General features: G+C 34.7%; 5 protein-coding genes across 5 annotated transcripts; 4 read left to right on the plus strand and 1 right to left on the minus strand.

The window, feature by feature from the left end:
• The first annotated feature begins 532 nt into the window (after nt 1-532).
• On the plus strand, nt 533-1,291 carry LOC123656024 (histidine-rich glycoprotein-like). The gene has a single exon (XM_045591746.1). It carries the CDS (start codon nt 533-535, stop codon nt 1,289-1,291), a length of 759 nt encoding a protein of 252 aa, XP_045447702.1.
• Nucleotides 1,292-4,368: 3,077 nt separating this feature from the next.
• On the plus strand, nt 4,369-5,106 carry LOC123656025 (histidine-rich glycoprotein-like). Its single transcript, XM_045591747.1, has one exon. The coding sequence runs from the start codon at nt 4,369-4,371 to the stop codon at nt 5,104-5,106; it is 738 nt and encodes a 245-aa protein (XP_045447703.1).
• A 983-nt stretch (nt 5,107-6,089) lies between these two features.
• LOC123656026 (histidine-rich glycoprotein-like) lies at nt 6,090-6,872 on the plus strand. Its single transcript, XM_045591748.1, has one exon. It carries the CDS (start codon nt 6,090-6,092, stop codon nt 6,870-6,872), a length of 783 nt encoding a protein of 260 aa, XP_045447704.1.
• A 757-nt stretch (nt 6,873-7,629) lies between these two features.
• On the minus strand, nt 7,630-9,092 carry LOC123655488 (eukaryotic translation initiation factor 3 subunit K). Its single transcript, XM_045591266.1, has 3 exons — nt 8,667-9,092; nt 8,368-8,587; nt 7,630-7,824 (listed from the first exon to the last, which is right to left on the minus strand). The coding sequence occupies exons 1-3, from the start codon at nt 8,937-8,939 to the stop codon at nt 7,673-7,675; spliced, it is 645 nt and encodes a 214-aa protein (XP_045447222.1). The 5' UTR covers nt 8,940-9,092; the 3' UTR covers nt 7,630-7,672.
• A 3,234-nt stretch (nt 9,093-12,326) lies between these two features.
• On the plus strand, nt 12,327-13,775 carry LOC123655709. The gene is made up of 3 exons (XM_045591461.1): nt 12,327-12,722; nt 12,801-12,935; nt 13,614-13,775. Exons 1-3 carry the CDS (start codon nt 12,531-12,533, stop codon nt 13,740-13,742), a joined length of 456 nt encoding a protein of 151 aa, XP_045447417.1. The 5' UTR covers nt 12,327-12,530; the 3' UTR covers nt 13,743-13,775.
• The last annotated feature ends 26 nt before the right edge of the window (nt 13,776-13,801 follow it).

The following is a 13,801-nucleotide window of genomic DNA, read 5'->3' on the forward strand; positions in this document are numbered from 1 at the left end:
TTAAGTTGTCGGTCCCGGTTGTTATCATGTACACCTGATAGCGATCGTTACTCATAGTAGGGAATATATCCGCCAATCCGCAATGGAACAGCGTATTGGATTAAGCTCTGACCCTTCTCCTACATGGGGAAAGAGGCCTAAGCCCAGCAGTGGGATATTACAGGCTGAAGCGTAGCGTAGCGAAACAACTATTTATTTCATTCAAAAAAATTAACTTATTTTAAATCGTCATCTTTAGATATCCAAGATTCAATAATAAATAAGTTTTACACATGAAAAGGTATAAAATCAAAAATTATGGTAGATAATTACTGAATGACACAAATTAAAACTACTGTAAATAAAAAGAAAATAAAATAAACATACATAAAATAAAATAAACATAAAATATGTAGGTAATACAAATTTAAGACACAGAATTAATACTAAAAAATTGTCCGTGAACCAGTACCGCTAGACGGTTGCGGAATACTTATATTTCTCCACCGCAGTAGATCACTTTTTGATATAAAATAGACAATCAGCGATTCAGATGTTAGTTACAACCGGACTTCCGATAGAGAGCGACCAAGAATACCTTATCATGAGAGTGGTGATATTGTTAGGAGTGCTATGTGTGGCGGTGGCGTGCACCGCGTACGAGGCGGATGACCTCGCCGTGGCCGCCAGCAAACACGAACATGGGGGTGGGCATCATCACCACGAGCATCACCACCATGAGCATGGCGGTAAAGGACACAAGGGCCACAAGGGACACCACCACCACCACAAGGGCGATGAGGGCCACCATGGCAAACACCACCACGAGGATCACCATCATGAACATGGTGGTGGACACAAGAAACATTGGGATGAACATGACCACCATGGTGAACATCATGAGCACGGTCACCACCATAAGGGTGAAAAACATGGTCACCATGAACATCACGATAAAGGGGAAAAGGTCGACGGCTACCACAAGAAACACCATAAGGACCACTTCCACAAGGACCATCACTTCCATGACGGTCATCACCATGAAGGCAAACACCACAAGCATGGACACCATCACGGACACCATGAGAAGAAAGGAGGACACCACAAGAAAGGTGGTCATCATCATTCCGGACATCATGAAGACCACTATGGCAAACACGGACACCACGACAAGCATCACTACGATGAAGATCATCATGGCCACAAGGGTCACCACGGACATGACGAACATCATCACCATCACCACGATCATGGCAAGAAAGGCGAACATGAAGACCACAAACATTGGGGATTCCATCATGGAAAACATTAATACTATATTTAACTATAATTGTTATGAATTTTTGTTGCCAATTATGAAGTTTGTTATTGCTATTTTTCATATGTTTTATACAGTAATTATTAAACATTAAACCTGAAATTTCAATGCTGACTATTTTCTTTCTATCTTTAATAATTATTATTGAGATAAAAGGCCCTACTTGTTATTTTATATAATCGTAGTGTACTATCGCTTTATTGTACAAAAAATAATAACAGCAGTCTTCTTTTACGTTTGAACAAAAACGCTTTTGTAATCCAAGAGAAAACCTATTTATTAACATTATAAGTATACAAGACTAGTATAATAATAAATCGGCTACAATACAATGTAGAACATATGACGTGATGGCTGATTAATCAAAATGGATTTTTCTGAATACTTCTGTAGCAATATTAAATCACAATTATACTGTGGGTTAAAAGTACACAATTCTGAAACTTCACAAACGAATTACCTACATAATATTATTTTTTTCTACTAAGTGCGAGTCCAACAATAATATCAGAATACACAAGGATTACATAGTAGGATACATTCATTTGATACTTTTGTAAATTTGAGTAAAAACTGCAAATTTAGGCCTAAAATTTAACCTTATTTCTCAATTTTGAGGATACATACTCCTTTCCACAAAAAATGTTACCTCAAAGATTGATTTTTTATTATTTGAACGTGATATCTTGTATCAATATTTGCTACGATCTCAAAGAATTTCTTAATAGGTTATTATCAAAAACCGTGAGTTGGATTAAATTGTATAAAATATTTATTGCAATTAATAAAAATAGTCAAGTTAATTCGGTTTGGATAAAAACTACTACCTACATTTCTATTACTGTAATCGTTTAAATAATAATACTCACTTTCATTCATATTCACTTTTATTTATTTTCAAAAGTCATACTTACTTTTGTTTTAGTCTTAGTTTTTATATAAGCATGATATAAATTTCGTACATTGTTTTATCAATGTAGACGCCAAAACGATACCCTTAAAAACTTTTTATAAAGTAAAACTTTGTTTTTTTTTCCTAAAGGCTTTTCATAAAAACTTCACGGAACTCTTAAGAACTCGAAATGATTACGGAAACTTATTATTTATTTACACTGTGTCTTTTGTATAAAACAATTTTATTGCTGACCTTTAATTATTTTCATTTACGTTAACGCCTTCTACAATATAGTGGCAAAGTTTTAATATCGAAATTACCTGATATTCTAAAATGAAACTTAACAAATCTGGTAATTTTAAACGATTCTATGAACTAATTATATTTTTCATACATACGTTGTTTCTATGAAAAGTTTATGGTTTTCTCCGATTGACTCTCTGCACGGTCCACTATATTTTTCGCTTTTAAATAAACAAAAATATGTTGTGCAAATTTGTTAAACATAGCCTACGCTTAGTTTCCAAAAGTAGTTTTATTATTATAGTAAATAAGATAAGTCAATAAGAAATATAAAATATATTATTGTTATTTTTATCAAAAAGGTAATTTGCACTTCACCTTGTGACTAGAAAATATAGAAATAATTATCTCTTCGGCTTACCACATCGACACATCCCTTGATTCGACATCGAGACACATACTTTGATTAATATATTTAATATCGGTAAGTGGATTATAATCTACTGTTTTTAACCGACTTCAAAAAATGAGCAGGTTTTCAATTCGACTGTATTTTTTATGTATGTATGTGAGACCACATAACAAGCACCACCTTTCGATTAAAAAAAATTGGATGTCTGTAAAATCGGTTTACGGATGATAGTTTTACGTGATAAAGAAACATTGATGAATAGTTGCATAGGTAGGTATGTAAATTGATTAAATTATTATTATTGAATTATCATTATTTTTTTATAATACAAAGAAGGAGTTAATTGAAAATTACAATTTTTTCGATGAATCAACATTTATTTATTCGAACTAAATGTTTCACAAGCCAATGCTTGGGCCGATCGTACCTCTCTATCGCTTGTACGGTCAGGGTCAGGCGGAACGTGACATTTTTTCATGCGTGTTGACGGTATTCATCGCCTTATAAGACGTTATCACGTTAAAAAGAATCATCGAAATCGATCCACCCAGTGAAAAGATCTGAGGTAAAATACATAAAAATACACTCGAATTAAGAACCCCCTTCTTTTTTGAAGACGGTTAAATAGTATCTACCTAACTTTTTATTGTATTTAATTACAAGTCTCTGATCTTATAATACAAGATCATACGTCATCGTCTCTATTGTAACGCGTTGCATTGCCTTTATAGCTGTCGCAAAAATATACTTAAGTATTTTCTTTTTTTAAGTTATACTTCTTTTTGCGCCTTATGGAAAAATGATGAGAGTAAATTGCTCAAAAAGACTTGAAGTTAGCTAGTCAACGAAGAAGAAGTTAGGCAACGTTAAGGTAGATAGTCAATAAAGTATAACTATAATATAATACGTGCGCGTACATAAGTAATTAAGTACACTTTTTTTGCAAGGTTAGCTTTTTGAATATATCAATAGACTTATTCGTAATGACAGAAATAGAACTTTAATTTTTTTTTGTTTATAATAATATCGCTGTTGTTTCAAGTATGTCGACTTTCTATTATTTTTTGCACATTAATTTCGACACAGTAGTTATTAAGTACTTATATGACACTAATAAAACTAGTATAGCATTGTAGTATAGCTTTTATTGTTATAGCTTTACTGGTGACTAAATTATGCATGTTACTTTAAATATCTTACAATCGTTTACAAGTAAAATGCTAAGAGATGTTACAGATGAGATATAACAGGAATTTTTAGCAGTTAACTACCTACTTTGATTACTAATTTGAAACTATTTAATTTCGCATGATATTATTATTAAAATAATATAAAGTGCGTTTTATGTCGTAATAATCAAATGCTATGGGCGTAACAGTTGATCTGCGTCCTTGTCCGGTAATTTCACCAGCTGCAATCAACTACTTTAATGATTTATATAAATGCCCTCTCAACCGGTAGCAAGTCAGTTCAGTCCCAGTGGTAAAACCTTAAACAGAGTAACCGAATAAAAACTTTATAATGAGGACGCTTGTCGCCCTTACCTTTTTAGGATGTGTTTTAGTCGTTTGCTCAGGCCGCGAGACCGGCCGGGGCGAATCGGACCTGGTGGCTGCTGCAAGTCATCATAAAGAACACCATCATGAAGAAGGCGGTGGCAAGGAACATCATGGCCACCATCATCATGAACATGGTGAAAAGGGTCACAAGGGTCATAAAGGACACCACCATCACCACAAAGGTGAACATGATGAACATCATAAACATCATCATGCCGGTCATCATCACGAACATGGCGGTGGTCATAAGAAGCACTGGGATGAACATGATCATCACGGTAAGCATCATGAGCATGGACATCACCATAAGGGTGGAAAACATCACCACAAAAAACATCATGACAAAGGTGAAGAAACTGAAGGTTACCATAAGAAGTACCATAAGGACGAATATCACAAGGACCACCACTTCTATGATGACCACCATAAAGAAGGAAAACATCATAAGCACGGCAAACACCACGGTCATCACGAGAAAAAGGGCGGTCATCACAAAAAAGGAGGTCATCACCACTCCGGTCATGAAGAACATCACCATGGTAAAAAGGGACATCATGATAAGCATCATTATGATGAAGATCATAAGGGTCATAAAGGACATCATGGTCATGAAGAACACCACCACCATCACGAGGGACACGGAAAGAAAGGCGGCCATGAGGACCATAAGCACTGGGGATTTCATCATGGAAAGCACTAGACATACTCCTTCTAAGACACAAATAGGTTATAATCTTTGTTTACTTCTTTTTTGTTATTACAGTACTTTTGTAAATAAATAATTTTAATGAATATTATAATTATGGTTTTTGTTTAAGACAGTATATTTTTATTACTTACTAGCTGAACTTCGTAGCGCCTTATTTTTTTTTTCTCATATACATGTATAATAATTACGTATAATATTAATATAATAATTACGTATTATATCAAAATAAAATATCCTATCTTTCAAGTTGGATCAAACTGCACAAGGTGCGCAAATTCGATTAAAATCGGTTAAGTAGTTTAGGAGTCCATCGCAGACAAACGAAATGCGTTATTTAATATTTAGATTTAGTATTTTCAGATATTTAACTTAATTAATTAATTAAACGCTTCACACTCAACAACCCCAAGTAGTTATGTCCTGTTTCGGGGGTCCGGACACACACAATACACAAGCACAAACCCTCAGACCACGGCAAGTATCTCTATGGCCAATACAAATGTTTGTCATATGTGGGGATCGAACCCGCAACCGCCAGTGCAACAGCCACAAACCAGTGCTGTGACCGTTGCGCCAACGCGTCGTCAAATTAAAATTCATGTAGTATTTATATTAATTAGTACTTATTTATGAAATGTATTCATAATAAATCAATTCACTCTATAATATAATAGGCGTTGTAACGGAACTAATTTTGTTCAACCGTTAACTAAAAATGATGTCGTCACATTAACCGACGAAATCACTCGTCCAGAAATCTACAGCAATGTTATTGCTAAAGATCACTCTGTAATCGACAACAGATGAAAGCGACTTTATCAATATAAATGCAAACTGTTGAAACGATTATAACATAACGGGCCCAGATCAGCGCGCAGCTACACCTTCTGGTAAGACAATAAAATTAAATCCAAATATTAATAATTTTTTAACATTGATGATTTATACTTAACACAAATTTATTCACAGCAAACATGAAGGAAATATTTATTGCCGTGCTGCTAACCTGCAGTATTATACTTGTAAACACACGCCATGTACAAAATGAAGAACAAAAAGTAGGAAACTCAAATTTACAACAATCCGTGGATCAACTTCCTGCTGGAACCGAAAAAAAAGAGGCGAAGAGCAGTCATAAAGAAGAAGGCGGTGGAAAGGAACATCACGCACATCACCACAAAGATGAAGGTGAAAAGGGAGAAAAGGGATACAAGTCGCATCATCATCATGACAAAGGAGATCACGGCCATCATGACAAACATCATCATGAAGGTCACCATGACGAACATGGTGGACATAAAAAGAAACATCACGACGAACATGATCATCACGGGGAACACCATGAGGCAGAACATGGCCATAAAGGAGGTAAATTTGGACATAAAAAAGGTCACAAGAAGGGTTCAAAGACTACCGGTTTCCACCACAAGTCTCACAAAGATGAATACCATAAGGAACATAAGTTCTATGATGACTTCCACAAGGGTGGTCATCATCACAAGCATGGAGACTTCCACGGTCATCACGACAATAAGGAAGGACATCACAAAAAGGGTGGTCATCATGAGAAAGGTCATCACGAAAAGCATCACGGCAAGAAAGGAAAACATGACAAGGGACACTATGATGAAGACCATAAGGGACATAAAGGGCACCATGGTCACGAAGAACATCATGCCCACCATCACGATCATGGCAAGAAAGGGGGACATGCAGGAGGGAAGGAGTTTGGCTATAGTCATGGCAAGAAAGCCTAAAAATATCTTTACACAAAATCTTATATTCTTTACGTTGTTGTATATTTTTATTGAATCAAGTCATTTTTTGAATCGTTATTTAAATTTTTGTAAATAAAAGAAATTATAGTTAGAAGTTTGCTTTTTTATTATTCTATCATAAAAATATTAGACACTAGCTGCAACAAATATTCTTTTTCATTTGTTTAATAAACGTGATTTTATATCACTTTTACAAAAAATATAAACCTATTATGCGGACACTAAAGTATAAGTAGAGTATTTGAAATATTTTTACAATACTTCTACCTAAAAATTGTAGTACTTTTGTGTTTTACAATGCTTTTCTACATTAATTTATTAAATCTTTTCTTGGTACATGATAGAACATGTTTCACTAAAAAAGTAAATAAATGCCAGTTACTTCATAGAAATATTTTTATGAAAATATACTATGTGAATATAAAATATTTAATGAAGGGTGTCGTAAGAGGCGACTAAGGGATAACAGTTCCACTACTACCTTGGAACTTAAAAAGCCAAACGATGGCAGGATAACCATCCAACTTTGAAATACACAGGCCGAAAACGGGCAGCAGCATCTTTGGTGCGACAAAGCCAGCCCTGGGGTCACCAACCTGCCTGCCCAGCGTGGGGACTATGGGCAAAACATCAGGCCATTTTTGGCGTGAACTTGTGGAGGCCTATGTCTAGTAGTGGACTGCGAAAGGCTTATGTGATGATGATGAAAGAAATTAGAAATAATCTGTACAAAAAGTAAATCTCAAATTAATTTATTGTTGTACATAAATTAAATTTTTTTACAAAATAGCCATCAGTGGAGCTAAATGCTCAAATTCAATTTTTTCAGTAATATTCTTCGTCTTAATATTTTCATCTTGATTAGCTATGAAGATAAGATCACCTTCATCACGCCAACCATATTTTTTAACCCAATGTTTTAATGTTATATCTGAAAACATTAAAGTATAAGTAGATAATACTTTGTAGTTAGTGATTATCTTAAAAATAATACATTTTAGAATATCATATCAAAAATCGACCAATCCAGCGGGGATCGAACCTGCATCTCCGACTGATGTGTCGGTGCTCTAGCCAATTAAGCTATGGAACGATGTACCCGGTTGATTTTAGATATGATATTCAAAAATGTTTAGAATTCCCAATGTGTGGGTAACACAAAAATAAAATCATACCAATTAATAATACATTTGTTAAATTAGTTGTATATTATGTAATAGGGCTTCCAATTAAATTTCACTACTGTTCATAGGGCTCTAGTGCATCCACAAGCAGTTTGCCAGATTCCAAGGAATTAAAAATTCTGAATTCCACCAATATCGAGAGTAAAGGCTACAGAATAAGAAGCCCTATTACTAAAATTCAGTATTTTTCAAAACAAAATCAATTCCATTTAAAGATTTTTTTTTATACAACAAATACTTGAATTGAAGTTTTTTTTATTTACCAAGATTTCAATAATTTGAATACTAACCATCAATTCCTCCGAGAAGATTGGCCAGATTGTTTTTATCAATAGTCTGGAAGGTAATGCCTACAACATGACAGACAAATTTGCGAATAGAGTCATGGAAGCCATTGATGCGATTACAGAGTTCAGGCATCTGATGTACTCTATTCCAAAATTGTGCAAAGTCACATTGCTCTAAGATATCGGCCAAATATTTGATCTGTGATATAGTCTCATTTTCAACCTATAAATTAATAACTCCATGTATTACTAAAGTAACATTTGTAATATAAAAATACGACTTAATGTTCCTTTGAACTTACAACAGATTCCAGAAGTAAACATTTGCACAGAGTAAAATCAGTATGGGGAAAATTCGTGAGGGCTTTCAGTAATATTTGACACGTGATATCAGGATTGAACTTTTCGGGATTGAATTGATACAGTTTCAGGACGGCTAAATTAGCTTCCAAGTCATAGGTGTTTTCCTTCGATTGCATTTCCACGTAACGTTCTAGTGTCTGAAGATTAGCTGGGTTATACCTTTCAATACTTTTCAATATCGTAGCAACGGTTTGTCGCATTGTTTCTGCCATTTTCAACTTTCAAAATTGTCTTCGTTTTCTATAAACGCTCACAATTAATAACTTCACTACAAAGTACACAATACGGAACGCGTGGTACAAAGGAGAATTTCTCTATTCTCAAGTTCTTGACATTTGAGAAACTGAGAACACAAAAAAAAAGCCAAAATGGCACAGACTATTTACTTCACAGACTGTTCTAAAGAATGTATCGATAAAATGTAGCGATAAATTGTGTCACAAATCAAAACCGTCGAGTAATAAATCTATTTAAGTTAACCCTCAAAGTCAAAAAAAGGTTGATTCTTGAGAATCAAAAATAGATAACGACTATTTTGTCGATTCACTTTGTTGATTCAAACTATTACTATTGAAAGAAAATATTGTCAGCGATTCAAAATCAGCATTAAAGCAATAAGTTGCTAGGCAATGATGGTGAAATGAATGTAGATCTCCTGATCTTACGTTTTCACCAAGTAGAATAAAGGCTTAGAATATACACATTACATACATTAATATCTGATCGGTGTGTATATTCTAAGCCTTTATAGATATTATAAAGTCAGTGATCGTGAAGTAGGCGTGGTGACAACAAGTTGGGAAGTTTTTTTGTCGAAGGCACAGTACTGCCTGACTTTTTATTCTTGAATAGTGGTTTCAGTTCTAAAATATAGCAAGTGAAATGTTTGTTTTGGGCATAATGAACAATAGTACAAAAAATAATAATAGAGAAATATTAGTCACCCTCAGTAGGGCGATGGTGATAATATATTTTATTTTCTTACCTTCTTTCTACGAAATGAAATTAAAAAAAATTAAAAGACGTGTAGAAAAATATTTGAAGTTAACATATGGCTTAATGAGTGTGAAAATTAAGCTTTCCTTAAGGGCAACTCTAAAAGACAATCAACGACATTGGTGACAATAATAATTTATCACAATGGGTGCGTTCCACCTAAAAGGTCCACAGTGCCATCGATCACGACCGCAGAAATTGCTTTTTCACTAACGTAAAAAATGACGCAGTCGTTGTGGGCGAATTTTAAAAGAGGAACGGATATTTGGGCGCTGTCAAGTGTCAGGTATCAGCTGTGTACTCGCAATATGGTGGCATGGTGAAAGCATGCAGCTGTGGGGGCTGTGAGTGAATATTTCGCGTAGATTGGAAAACTGAATGCAACATGGATTACCTGACATGGATTGAACTGAATGTGAGATAACATTCACAATTTGACATTGACAGTTGTTTTTTTAAAATTCCCGACACGATTTGATGAAAGCCAACTTTGTCCCACCTATATTTTGTGGGCGATGTGGTCGTGAACATTGACGTCACCTATGACGTCGGGCGATCGCTCGCGACGACTACGGGTCTTAGGTGGAACGATAGAATAAGCTTTGCGGGCGTTGCGGGCGCATTATGGAACGCGGCCAATATAATAGGCCCGTTTCGGAGACGGTCCGTTTTAGAGAAACACCCTAGAATGTACCTTAGAATGAAACTGTAAGAAATAATAAAAGAATTAAAAATTACACTAGCTATGATACCCGGCTTCACTAGGGTGTTGATATGAGATTACATGGTAGTTGAAATAAAAAATAAACTATGACGTAAAAAGTAAAAAAAATATTGAAAACATGTTCTCATTATTTACACTACTTGTTTATAAACAACATTTTTCATTTTATTGTCCAAGGTTATATTTGAAATTTTGCGTTATGGCAAAACAACGTTTGCAGGGTCAGCTAGTATATATATAAATTTTAAAATTCTCGATTCCTCAATACTTTTATTTTCTTTTCTTTCTTCGCTTTTTCTGCTTATCAGGGTGCTCATTCTGGTTCATTGATTTTATAAACGTCCTTTGTGCTCTTCTTCCGTTTCATTTCGTCGATATTCTTTTTGTTTCCGCCGCTTCGCTGCACAACTGGCAAGATCTCCTCCTCTTTTACGCCTAGGCATTATATTGTGTAAAATATAAATTAAATAAACATTTTATAGACAAATATATTGTTACGTAGACGTAGGTTACGTTGAGACAAAGAAAAAATTTATTTAAACTTCAAGCGGTCGCGCGATATTTTGTTTACGGCCAAAAGTATATGGGGGCGTTCAAGTATTACGCAACGCAAATTGGGGGGAGGAGGGTCTTGTAAAACGTTACGATGCGTTACAGGGGCGGTTTGAACAACGCGTTACGTAACATGTATTTTATTTAAATAAAAAAAACTAGGGTATTAAAATCTCCCAAGTTGGCAATCCTTTTCGTTTATGGTTTACGAGGAATCCCCCGATTGTATTGTACGATATTTTTATTTTGCTCTCCCAAGTTGGCAACTCACGGGGAATCCCTCACTGAATTGTTAAGTGTAAGTTTATTAGGACTTTGAGCCAATTTAATATATATTTGAAACTTTAGTAAATGTTTATTAGGTATGTGCGATTATTTATTAAATAAATATAGGAATAAATAAAATACGCATCTATTGCGAATTAGAAATCTAATGTTTTATTCATTAATTACTACCGCAAACGCGATTAGAACAATAACAAAAGTAATTTAGCGACTTTCCGGTAGTTGGTTCAAAAAAGATGTGACATTTGGATAAAAATGGTCAGTTGGGTGTTACGTAACGTTTAGGGGGGGGGGGGGTACAGGAAAACGTTACTGCGCGTTACATGGGGGGAGGGGGGGTCAAAAATCTTCAAAATTTGCGTTACGTAATACTTGAACGCCCCCTATAGAAGTCATCAATTCAACATCGCGCGACTGCTTGAAGGTTAAGGAAATTACAATTAAAAGAAAAGGAAAAAAAAAAACATTAGAATTAATTAAACACACTATTAAAAATACTCACATTTGATATTTCACAATAAAGGTTCACAGAAAACTTTTTTCTTCTTCGCTTCTAAATCGAGAATTAATTAAACACATATTAAAAATACTCACACGTACTTCATCTCATACTCATACTTCAAAATAAAGGCTCACAGATAACTTCTTTCCTTTTCGTTTCGAAATCGCCCGTTTCGCTGTTCAAATCGAAGTAACTCTGGCGGACGACACCGGGCTCTTATATATTCAGAGAGCTAGGCTCTAGGATATTCGAGAAAGTTTGAGAATATTTTCTTTCTCATACATAAAGTGCATTCATCCAATGCACTTTACATTACATATTGAAATCGATCAAATACTTTCACAAACTTGAATCGAACTATCGTTAGTATCGAGTAGAGTACCGACTCGTATGATTACTTCACTATTAATATCGCGATGACAAGTGTCAAAACGGGCCTATTATATTACCTATATGATGACTATAATTGCCAAATGTGAAATGACAATTGACAAAATGCATTGCAAACACAGAGTATAGTAATACTTACAGAAAATTGCAAACCTATATAGCAAAGAGTAAAATAACTTGCTTTTACAGCTATATTGAAGTGCTCCCCTGGCACAACACCACAGCACAACGCGTAGTAACTACCTATCACTTAATCTGTGGGCATAACTGAAAGCCATTAAACCTAAGAATTAATTAATTAGTTAAAAAATCCTATACTGTAACTATATTCGCCCGTTAGTATTTTATCTAAAAATGGTATGTGACGGTCCAGATCCTCCTGACGATTCTCCACAAAACTTAATACCACCTCCTAGACATGACCTAATGGCAAACGGCAATCACGACGAAAGCGATGATGAAAATAATGACCATTTCGGTTATGAACCTTTACCACAAGGTCCGGAGTTAATACATTCAGATCGAGATAGTGAGGAAGAGCATGAAGTAATTTTTTTACTTTTTTTTATATTAGAATACTTCTTTTAATTGATGTTTAAACAATTAATTATAACTATGTTCTAGAGCAATGAAGCAAATGAAACTCCACCTAGCAATGTACCTTCAATAGAGCCGATGGAAAATGCGTTAACAAGAGAAGTATGGAGCGTTCCTCGGTCCAATGACCCTATTGAAATGAACAATGAAAGAGCACAGCAGGTACTACCACTTATTTATTTAAAGAATTGCCAACAGATGATTCACAAAAAAATATACAGAAATTACTGTCACAGTATGCTCATTCATTTGCAGGCAACCACAACTAGCACAATTTAATGTTAATGCTTTTCGACTTATTGTTATTTTTTTTTTATATCACTAGGTCGGCAAACTAGCGTACGGCTCACCTGATGGTAATAGATTACTGTAGCTTATAGATGCCTGCAACACCAGAAGCATCGCAAGCATGTTGCTGACCCAATCCCCAATTCCCCCAGGAACTCTGGTCACCTTACTCACCAACAGGAACACAATACTGCTTGAAAACAATATTATTTAGCTGTGATCTTATGTAAGGTCGAGGTACTACTCCAGTCGGGCTGCTCCATATTTTGAGCAGGAAATTCCTGCTGTGCCCTACCTCAGTCAGTAGTTGTTATAATATAAAGTCCCTAATAAATTAAGAAAGTATATTATCTAGTAATATTATATTTATTTTTATTTATTTATAAAAGTTTATTGCACACAAAAAAGAAGATACATTTAGAATGATTAGATACAAAAACAAATAATGTATGCAAAGGCGGCCTTATCGCTTATAGCGATCTCTTCCAGGCAACCTTTATTTTATCTATTTTTTATATTATTATATCTATTCTTTTTCTAACTATTTTCTAGGTGATGTCACTAATGGCTAATTTTGCTCTACCCCAAAACTCTATACCAGAATGGGCACAAAGTATCTCAGAAGAACAGTGGAAACAAACACTCAATGATAGGATAGAAAGGTTACGTGGCAATAGGTAAATCTTTGGTATATCTTGTTCAATTGGTTTAAAAATCCATGAGAAATAAATAATTTCCAA

Source organism: Melitaea cinxia, chromosome 8 (genome assembly GCF_905220565.1).
Source record: "Melitaea cinxia chromosome 8, ilMelCinx1.1, whole genome shotgun sequence".
Taxonomy (NCBI): domain Eukaryota; kingdom Metazoa; phylum Arthropoda; class Insecta; order Lepidoptera; family Nymphalidae; genus Melitaea; species Melitaea cinxia.